The sequence below is a fragment of the Daucus carota genome, chromosome 3 (genome assembly GCF_001625215.2).
Source record: "Daucus carota subsp. sativus chromosome 3, DH1 v3.0, whole genome shotgun sequence".
In the NCBI taxonomy this organism is placed as follows: domain Eukaryota; kingdom Viridiplantae; phylum Streptophyta; class Magnoliopsida; order Apiales; family Apiaceae; genus Daucus; species Daucus carota.
The window spans coordinates 12,696,106-12,707,881 of record NC_030383.2 but is presented as its reverse complement, the minus strand read 5'-3'; the positions used below and the strand labels follow the sequence as shown (position 1 = coordinate 12,707,881).

General features: G+C 34.5%; 1 protein-coding gene across 1 annotated transcript; it reads left to right on the top strand.

Moving 5' to 3' along the window:
• Positions 1–3,210: 3,210 nt before the first annotated feature.
• Positions 3,211–3,765, top strand: LOC108204023 (uncharacterized). The gene has a single exon (XM_017373284.2). The coding sequence runs from the start codon at positions 3,211–3,213 to the stop codon at positions 3,763–3,765; it is 555 nt and encodes a 184-aa protein (XP_017228773.2).
• The last annotated feature ends 8,011 nt before the right edge of the window (positions 3,766–11,776 follow it).

Here is an 11,776-nt window from a genome sequence, read left to right as displayed (position 1 = left end):
TTATAATGAGATTATAATAGTGAGATCTAGAAGATGATAACTCTGGACTTAAACAGTTCCTGATCATAGGATAACTAATCGGAAGTTAGTAAATCCGCAAAGATTGGTACATACTGTGCTTGCTCCCTTGAGGAGGATGTCTGTTCTCATAGGCATTTGTGTGGTGACACTATAGCCAGTATGTAGGTGCTTATTGGGGAATAAGTTCACTGAACATGACTCGATAAGTTGAATAACTAATGGAGATTACTCACGTGTCAATAGTTATTCACTGAGTGATAGTTGTACAAGTGTCCTAAGACTTGAGATCGTTAAAGTTATCTTATATATAAAGAACTGTGCTTTGGTTTAGTCCTTAGTCTCAAGGACAACCATTAGGACTATTCTGGGCATAGGGATTTATGTATAGAGATAGTTAACGTCAATAGAGGATCTACCCCTTCCAGTATAGGAAGAGAATATCCTATGTTATTCTTTCTATGCAAGTTCTGGAATCTCTGGCCAGAGTGTATGAAATTAGAAAGGAGTTTCTAATTTGCATTAATATGAACTTCGCATTAAGAACAAGAAATCATATGATTAAATTTGATAGGCTTGACACGAGATCCATGCCTTGTATTTAATCGGGATATTGTAAGGGTAGAAGGAATTAATTGTACGGTAACTAGTCACTGACAGGTTCTTGTTATTCTAAGCAGAGAATTCATATTATCCGGATAGTCGCGATATGTTGAGAAGCATCACTCACGATGTAGAATAAATATAATTAATCAGTTAATTATATTTAGTGAATTTTAGAATTCATATAAATAATTAATAAAAGGTTTATTATTATTTATTTCTACTACCGGCATAATATTGAACCTACAGGGTCACACCATAAAAAGATTAATTTATTGATGAAGGGATTTTTTGAGAGAGCAGGTTATTTTCTAAGGAGTTTAGAAAATAATAATAATTAAAATAGTTTTAATTATTATTTAAACATTTTATAAGATAAAGTGTGGGATTTATATATATTAATATATATTGATATAATAATTGTGTAAAACCTAGGAGGGCCCTATATAAAGAAAGAGATGAGAAGGCTTTAGATAACTGGGGTTTTGTGAAAACCTAGTAGCCTCCCTCACCTTCTTCATCTCTCTCTCTCTCAAAAGTAGAAGGGCTCCATCTTTATAAAAGCTTCATCGAAGGATTAATCTTGGTGGATACCGGTAGAGTGCTTCACGCATTGAGAAGCAACTGCTAGGACCTCTCTTTGTCTTCCTTGGATCGCTTTTAAAGGTTAGAATTCGATTCTAAAACTATTTCATAAATCGTATGTGTAATTTATGTGTCTTTCTATATGCGCGATTCATGATTTACGGATTGATAATTGTTATATCATGCTTCCGCTCTTCCGTAAATTCCTTCAATGGCATCAGAGCCAGGTTGTATGCATATAGATTCATGATAAAAATTTCAGATTTTTATTCATACGTATGGATTTTTAAATTGATTTTATGATTCGAGGGCTTTATTGATTTAATTATGAATTAAATCGTAAATCTTTTTAAAGGCTTGTTTCTTTAAAGATCTGGGTTCCTTGTATTTTTCTGAAACTTTCCATATTTTTTTCGAAATTTTCTGAGGTCAGAAAGTATTTTTCTTGAATTTTTTATGTTTAATTCTGCCTGAAAATTACTTTTCTGATTTATGACATGGATCTGCCACGTGTCGCATTCTGATTGGCTGGGAGTGTTGACTGTGCAAACGAGTCAGCAGCTGACGTCAGCGCCACGTAATCTGATGACGTCAGCGCCACGTCAGCGCTGGTTGGTCAACTGCCAGGTCAGCGCCACGTCATCTGATGACGTGGCGCCACGTCAGCACAGCCTGCCACGTCAGCACTGACGTCAGCGCCATGTCATCAGTTGACGCGCGCGCTTGATTTTGTTTTTTGGCTTTTCCGGGTGCGTCCGAACTCCGATTGAGACGTGTAAGGTACCGGTGGATTCGTTTTTTCGAGACGCATCTGATGGAATAAAGAAACAGATTTTTTAAATTGTTTAAAAAATATTTACAGCCCTTGGAGTGTGTTGAATGCCTTGTTTGATGATATTTGATGCATCCCATTATTTGCAATCTTGCTTATAATTGTGTTACATGCTATAATAAATCCATACATCATTATATCAATGTGTAACATGATTTTATTTGCATGCTTACTTGTTTATTTAATTTTATATATGAGATATATGCCTATGTTTACCATGCGATGATAGATTTAGGTGAACTTAAATCAATATAAGACGTGCTCTAGAAAATCTAGAATAGGAATCGTTTCTTGCCTTAATAAAAATATTATGATTACAATCATGAGATTCTTGTGTTTATGAAACACGTAATTAAATATGAATTTTCAATATTGAGAGAAAGGATGGTTCTGTCAAAAGCGGATTTCGATCTGTAAGAAAGGGGTATTAAGTGACGCCTCTTGACAATGCTCCCCCCGATCTGGGAATCATCCAATTATCGATTATTGATTTGAAATATTTAATTTAAAAGGAAGAATCTCTTTATAATATGATTATGATTGTAATATAATATAATCCCTCTAAAATTAAATAATATCAAGTAGTAATTGGCCAATGACACAACGGGCTTGTGTCGGTCATAGCCTTCCAACATGGTAGAAAGTAGTTCTTGTTTATTAAATCATTGTCGTTTCGTGCTACAACCGAGGGCTTTGATTTCGAAATAAGAAATACTTGTCTATTACATAGAGATGTGTACATTGAATTAGAATCTACTGGTCGTTACGTGCTGCAGCCGTGGGCCGTTGGAAACTGATTTAATTGTACGAGATGTTGGGTTAGACTTGACTTAGAATATTGAGTTTGTCGTGCTACAGCCGTGACTCAATTATTCAAGAGGCTAAAGTTTTATTAGGGAATAACATAAGATGTAATTGACAAGAGTTGTCTGCCTATTGAACGTCGCATGACGTTTCGTGCTACAACCGAGGTTGTGTGATGGAATGTAGGATCCCTATTCCCTCTAGCATTATGAATGCTTAATTTTTCAATTAGGGGGTTGTATAAATTGGATAAACTAGTGGGAGCCACTTATGAATAAAGACCCAATTCATATAGTGTTTTTAAATGAAATTGAATATTTGCTAAGTGTTGTTATGTGTTCATCATTTACAGATTTACTATATACATTATGTCTTCTGCACTATCACTCCGTAGCATTCTTGATGCTAACAAGTTGACTGGTCCCAATTTTGCTGATTGGCTTCGTAACTTGAGAATTGTTCTCAAGTCTGAGAAGTTGGACCATGTGATTAACTCACCACTGCCTAAGGCCCCTGTTGATGATGCACCTTATGATGAGCATCAAGCTCATCGCTCGTGGATGGATGAGGCAAATGTTGCCCAGTGTATTATGTTGGCCTCCATGAACTCTGAGCTTCAGAAGCAACATGAGTACATGGATGCTTACACTATACTGATTCATCTACAAGAGTTGTATCATGTTGAGGGGAGGACAGCTCGATATGAGATATCGAAAGAGCTGTTCCGTTGTAAAATGGCAGAGGGGACATCTGTGAATGACCATGTGCTCAAGATGATCAATTTGATTGAACGTTTAGGACAACTTGGTTTTGTCATGGATGGGGAGCTAAGCCAAGACTTGGTCTTGCAATCGCTTCCAGATTCGTTCTCGCAATTTGTTGTGAACTTTCACATGAATAAGATGGATGTTAGCTTGCCTTAACATGTTGAAAACTGCTGAGTCGAGTTTCCCTTCCAAGAAGAGTTCTGTTCTTCTTATTGGTGAGGGTTCTACTTCCAAGAAAAGGAAGAGGGCCCCTCCCAAGAAAAAGAAGAAAGGTGGTGAGAATAAGACTAATCCAGCGAAGGCCAAGGTTGACCCCAAAAGCACAGCTGTTTGCTTTCACTGTAACAAGTCGGGGCACTGGAAAAGGAATTGCAAGGTTTACCTTGCAGAATTGAAGAAGAAGAAGGGTAGTGAGACTACCGCTTCTGCTTCAGGTATGTTCATGATTGAAGTGAATATGTCAATAAGTCAAATTTCTACTTGGGTATTAGATACCGCCTGTGGTTCTCACATTTGCAATTCGTTGCAGGGACTAAGGAGAAGTAGGACTCTTGGGGAAGAGGAGGTGATTCTACGAATGGGTAATGGAGCAAGAGTTGCTGCTGAAGCTGTAGGATCATTTCATTTATATATGCCTACGGGCAAGACTATTGTTTTGAATAATTGCTACTTTGTTCCCTCGATTATAAGGAATATTATTTCTATTCCCATGTTAGACTTGGATGGATTTTCGTTTGTTATTCAGAATAATAAATGTCTAATTCAAAGAGATAACATTCTTTATGGAAGTGGTAGTTTAAATAATGGTCTGTATATATGTGACGTAGAGCATAATTTACTACAAATTGAACGTACTAATAAAAGAAAAAGGGATGATGAAAATCTCACCTTTTTGTGGCACTGCAGACTTGGTCATATTAGTGAAAATAGACTACGGACATTGCAAAAGGAAGGGATACTTGAACCCTTTGATTTTGAATCATATCCTACATGCGAGTCTTGTCTATTGGGCAAAATGACCAGATCTCCATTTAGTGGACATGGAGAAAGGGCTGCGGATTTGCTAGGATTGGTACACAAAGATGTATGTGGACCAATGTCTACGCAAGCCATGGGTGGATTTTCATACTTCATTACTTTCATAGATGACCGATCTAGATTCGGATATGTGTATTTGATGAAACACAAATCTGAAGCCTTTGAAAAGTTCAAAGAATATAAGAATGAAGTAGAGAAACAAACCAAACGTAGTATTAAAACTCTTCGATCAAATCGAGGTGGTGAATACTTGAATGGAGAGTTTCTAGATTATCTCAAAGAAAATGGTATAGTCTCTCAGTGGACTCCTCCATATACTCCACAGTTAAATGGGGTATCTGAAAGGAGAAATCGAACTTTGTTAGACATGGTTCGGTCCATGATGAGCTATGCGGATCTTCCAGTATTCCTATGGGGTTATGCATTGGAAACCTCAGCATATTTACTGAATAAGGTGCCTTCCAAATCTGTTCCTCAAACTCCATATGAGATATGGAAACAAAGGAAACCAAGTCTTAAGCACATTAAGATTTGGGGATGTCCAGCTCATGTCAAGAAAGTTGACCCTGATAAGCTGGAATCTCGATCCATAAAATGTAGCTTTGTGGGATATCCTAAAGAGACTTTAGGGTATTACTTTTACACCGATCATAGGGTGTTTGTCTCCAGACATGCTACCTTCTTGGAAAAGCAGTTTATCCTTGAAGGGAACAGTGGGAGCAAAATTGAACTTGGTGAAGTTCAAGAAGCACAAACTACTACGGTTCAAGAGGAAACACCTGTTCAGACTGAACAGCCTTCTGTGGAACAGCCCCTTCGTAGGTCAGGGAGAGTGACTCGCCAACCTGAGAGGTATAATGGCCTTGTCATTGAGAATGACAATGAGTTGTCTTTCATTGATGATGACGACCCTATAACCTACAATGAGGCTATGAGTAGTGTTGACTCAGAGAAATGGCAAAGTGCCATGGAATCCGAAATGGAATCTATGTATACCAACCAAGTATGGACTTTGGTCGAAGCGCCTGAGGGCGTGAAGCCTATTGAGTGCAAATGGGTATACAAAAGAAAGATTGGAGCAGATGGCCAGGTGGAGACCTATAAGGCCAGGCTCGTGGCAAAAGGATTCAGACAAAGGCAAGGAATTGACTTTGATGAAACCTTTTCGCCTGTAGCCCTGTTAAAATCAATTCGGATTTTGCTTGCAATCGCTGCTTACTACGACTATGAGATCTGGCAAATGGACGTGATAACGGCCTTCCTCAATGGGAAACTTGAAGAGGAAGTGTATATGACACAACCAGAGGGTTTTCTTTCCAAAGGAAATGAACACCTAGTGTGTAAGCTACTACAAACCATATATGGTTTGAGGCAAGCTTCTCGTAGATGGAACATCCGTTTTGATGAGACAATCAAAGAGTTTGATTTTATCAAAAACATAGATGAACCATGTGTCTACAAGAAGGTTAGTGGGAGCGCGGTAACATTTCTTGTATTGTATGTGGATGACATACTTCTTATAGGAAATGATATACCGATGCTGCAATCAGTCAAAGTGTGGCTATCAAAGAACTTCACTATGAAGGACTTGGGAGAAGCGTCCTACATTCTCGGTATGAAGATCTATAGGGATAGATCTAGAAGAATGATAGGTCTTACCCAGGGTACATACATCAAAAAGGTGCTTAAAAGGTTTAGCATGGAAAACTCCAAAAGAGGTCTCATACCGATGAGCCATGGAGTATCTCTTTCTGGAAAGATGTCTCCTAAGACACCTGAGGAAAGAGAGCGTATGAGTAAGATTCCTTATGCTTCAGCAATAGGATCTATCATGTACGCGATGTTGTGTACTAGGCCTGATGTTGCTTATTCAATTAGTGTGACGAGCAGATATCAGTCTGATCCAGGTGAAGACCACTGGAAAGCAGTGAAGAACATCCTTAAGTGCTTGCGAAGGACTAAGGATATTTTTCTTGTTTTTGGTGGTGAATCTGAGTTGAAAATAGAGGGTTATACCGACTCTAGTTTTCAATCAGAAAGTGATGATAGTAAATCCATGTCAGGGTACGTGTTTACTCTAAATGGTGGTGCGATTAGTTGGAAGAGTTCCAAACAGTCTACTACAGCTGACTCCACAGCGGAAGCAGAATATATAGCTGCAAGTGAGGCTGCAAAAGAAGCCGTTTGGATGAGGAAATTTGTTTCTGAATTGGGAGTTGTTCCTAGCGTTGAGGAGCCTATTGTGTTGTATTGTGATAACAATGCAGCAATAGCTCAAGCCAAGGAACCTAGGTCTCATAAAAATTCCAAACATGTTTTGCGACGCTTTCATTTGATTAGGGAAATCATTGAAAGAGGAGATGTCAAGATTGAGAGAGTTGACACACATAACAACGTAGCAGACCCACTCACAAAGTCATTATCTCAGATTCACTTTGATCGTCATAAAGAGAAGATGGGTATTAGATATCAGGGAGATTGGCTTTAGTTCAAGTGGGAGATTGAAAGTGTTTGTCCTAAATCCAATCATGTATGATGAGTTAGGAAATACTTTCTTGTATTCGTATTTGATTTCATTAATATTAATAAAAGACTAGTTTTGATTTTATTATGGGATTTATCTATTTAAAGTGTTTTAAATAAGATGTTCCATAGTTTGGAGTAAAGCTTCTAGAATTATAATGAGATTATAATAGTGAGATCTAGAAGATGATAACTCTGGACTTAAACAGTTCCTGATCATAGGATAACTAATCGGAAGTTAGTAAATCCGCAAAGATTGGTACATACTGTGCTTGCTCCCTTGAGGAGGATGTCTGTTCTCATAGGCATTTGTGTGGTGACACTATAGCCAGTATGTAGGTGCTTATTGGGGAATAAGTTCACTGAACATGACTCGATAAGTTGAATAACTAATGGAGATTACTCACGTGTCAATAGTTATTCACTGAGTGATAGTTGTACAAGTGTCCTAAGACTTGAGATCGTTAAAGTTATCTTATATATAAAGAACTGTGCTTTGGTTTAGTCCTTAGTCTCAAGGACAACCATTAGGACTATTCTGGGCATAGGGATTTATGTATAGAGATAGTTAACGTCAATAGAGGATCTACCCCTTCCAGTATAGGAAGAGAATATCCTATGTTATTCTTTCTATGCAAGTTCTGGAATCTCTGGCCAGAGTGTATGAAATTAGAAAGGAGTTTCTAATTTGCATTAATATGAACTTCGCATTAAGAACAAGAAATCATATGATTAAATTTGATAGGCTTGACACGAGATCCATGCCTTGTATTTAATCGGGATATTGTAAGGGTAGAAGGAATTAATTGTACGGTAACTAGTCACTGACAGGTTCTTGTTATTCTAAGCAGAGAATTCATATTATCCGGATAGTCGCGATATGTTGAGAAGCATCACTCACGATGTAGAATAAATATAATTAATCAGTTAATTATATTTAGTGAATTTTAGAATTCATATAAATAATTAATAAAAGGTTTATTATTATTTATTTCTACTACCGGCATAATATTGAACCTACAGGGTCACACCATAAAAAGATTAATTTATATATGAAGGGATTTTTTGAGAGAGCAGGTTATTTTCTAAGGAGTTTAGAAAATAATAATAATTAAAATAGTTTTAATTATTATTTAAACATTTTATAAGATAAAGTGTGGGATTTATATATATTAATATATATTGATATAATAATTGTGTAAAACCTAGGAGGGCCCTATATAAAGAAAGAGATGAGAAGGCTTTAGATAACTGGGGTTTTGTGAAAACCTAGTAGCCTCCCTCACCTTCTTCATCTCTCTCTCTCTCTCAAAAGTAGAAGGGCTCCATCTTTATAAAAGCTTCATCGAAGGATTAATCTTGGTGGATACCGGTAGAGTGCTTCACGCATTGAGAAGCAACTGCTAGGACCTCTCTTTGTCTTCCTTGGATCGCTTTTAAAGGTTAGAATTCGATTCTAAAACTATTTCATAAATCGTATGTGTAATTTATGTGTCTTTCTATATGCGCGATTCATGATTTACGGATTGATAATTGTTATATCATGCTTCCGCTCTTCCGTAAATTCCTTCATTCAAATGATATAAAAACCCCAAAAGCTTAACTCGTGGTCCAAATCATCAACTTCTGTTCCATAAGATAACTGATATCTACTTTCATGTTTATAATTTCAATTCTGGATCCAAAACAAATTATGTCTTTCACGTGTTTATGAATTTTTTAATTTAAAATAAATATTTTTATTATTAAATACAAATGTGTTAGATTAAGTTACTCATTACCGTTAAATCATGGTAAACTAATATTTTGGATTCGATTCAACTAAAATTTAAGATAAAATTCTAAATTATACCAACAACATATAAGAATTATATATTTTCCCAACAGTTCTAACTTACAAACAAATTATAATTTCAAATTTTATTTAATTGAAATTTTTTATTTTTTATTTATAAATTAAAGTTTTCCACACCATTTAAAATATATTCAAAAAGTTTCTAAACAATTAAAAAGTTTCTGTGCCTTGCATGGGCTCTAGCTAGCTAGTAAGCAATAATAATGACAAGTAATACCACAGTCGATGAATATATTGCGAGCGTATAAAATAATAAATCAAGCGTAATGTACATTATACTCTCGTAATCTCATAATTACAATATATTGGAGTACGGTGAGAAAGACTAAACACTTAAATATTTAAATAACTAAATAATTTCACAAGTCCAAGATGTTATAGTCTGATATTTGACTTCTAAAGATGATCGGGAAAAAATATCCTCGTCATATTTATTATTCTTACATGAAATAAGAAAATTGTCAAAAAATATATATAAGTGACTCATAATCATTCAAATTCTAGTCTGTATAGCAACACTAAAAATATACAATTCTAAAGATCGGGTGGAGGGAAACAGAAAGCTCTAGCATTGAATTTTTCCAATTTATTTAAGCATATGAAGAACATTACCGTGATCAACAGAATAGGAAATAATATGAATAATATAGCAAATTAACAATATCTAGATAAAGTAACATAAGTATAATAAATATAATAGACTGATATATAATAAAATCGGCTAAAATGATAATCATATGCTGAATATCAAACATGCATATTAAGAAGTATCCACTCTCATGTTATCATTAAGACGTATCAACCAAATCATGAACGTACTTAGACTGAGATAACAAATAATCTTATGATAAACTAGCAATCTCAATTCTCAGAAAAGAAAAAAGTAATTAGCTTGGATTTTTAATAGCAAAATAATGAGCAAACAAACGTTTTAATGACTCACTGTCATCACTTCTATTACAAGTAATAATCATATTATTAGATAGAAAAAATAACACTTGTGTAACGAACAAATAAAACAAAATCATGATTACTAGCATGTAAATCAAGTAAGGTATGTACGGCAGAAAACCTCTCAGATCACAAATTTATGTTTATCGAAGATCATCAAGTGGTTTATAAAGTTTACAAACATAAATATGTTAGATGCATAAGACTAAGAGGAGTTATATAAACTTCCTCGCCCAACTAAAAATATGTTTATACTGTGAAAATAGTGATCCGAGTACAAATAACCTTCAATTTGTAATAGACACAGATATCCTATTATAATCTCATCCATAATCTTGATGATCATAACCTTTAGCAACAAGCTAAGTCGTACAGTGTTCAAGAAAGCCATCAAATTTGATTTTAGTTTTATATACACAACAACAATAAATGACATATTTCTTTGGTGGTAAGAGAACTGAATTTCATGTACGAGTCTTATATAAGACAATACATTCTTCAGTTATAACCATCTGTCAAAGAGAATCGCGAACATTAAAACAAATGAAGCAAATGACAATAAGGTGAATAAGCAAAATAAAAAAATTGAATAAGTTAATTTACATGAGTGAAATAACTAATTTATAAACGAAGATCTAAAATCTATGAAAATGATTCAATGATTGTAGACAAAGTGAACTAAAATATTGAAATTTATTGTTAAAACTTGTTCAATATCTGAATTCAAAGAATCGTTTCGAATAAAATTAACATGTGCATGTTATATAAAATAGACACGATTGAGAAATATGTAATATACTCAAGAAATACGACATGATAAGAAAAATGCAGTTTGTGCTTAACAGGATCAAGGTAGTGATGTTTTTTATGACTAATAGCATAATAAAGACACGCAATGTAGATTGAGGAGATAATTTTGTATGCTCGACATGAGAGAGAATTACATAGTACGGTAATCTAAGGGATCAAGAAGTCGGGATCAGGAAGAAAAAGAGAAATATTACTACCTACTATCTTTTGATCGGGCATCAAAAAGCAAAGTCAGTAGTCAGGGACGGAACCAGGATAAAATTTTGGAGGGGCGAAAATTTTTTATGCAAAAAATATATTCGGACAACCAAAATTTTATTGATAAGTTCATGAATTTGTATATACGAAATCCAAATTTACATGAGATTTCTATATATATTTGAATGGATCATTAAGATTTGTTAGTTTGTGGGTGACCAAATGAACTCTATAATCAATTTCTATACCCAAATTGAATAAATACAAGCTTTTGGAGAGATCTTCGAAGGGACCAAATGAGTATATAATGAATTTTTATATTTAAAATAGAATAAATTTAAACTTTTAGGAGAGGTTTTGAGGGGACCATGCCCCATGCCCCCATAGTGCAGGTCTAGTCTACGACATGTACTTGACATTTAGTTTAGTTTGACAACAATTTCATTTACATCACTAACCATCGTGAAATATAATAACATGTTGGGATGATTATTCTCATTAATTTTTATAAATTTTTCTCTTGATTTTATATTTGAATAATCTGATTTCAATAAATTTAAAAGAAAAACTATGGATTTGAAATTGAATCTAAAAACAATGAGTAATCTGTTGCTTGTTAAACTTGACTCGCGATTAAAAAATATTAAAATATTATTTTTATATAAACTTAAAAAACTAAAAAATTCAAATTAAAATTATATAAAATTTTATATTTTTATATAAAATTAAAGTTCAAATTTTACGGCTAAATTAAAGCCTTAAGTGCAGCATTTGAGTGGGAAAAAAATTCAT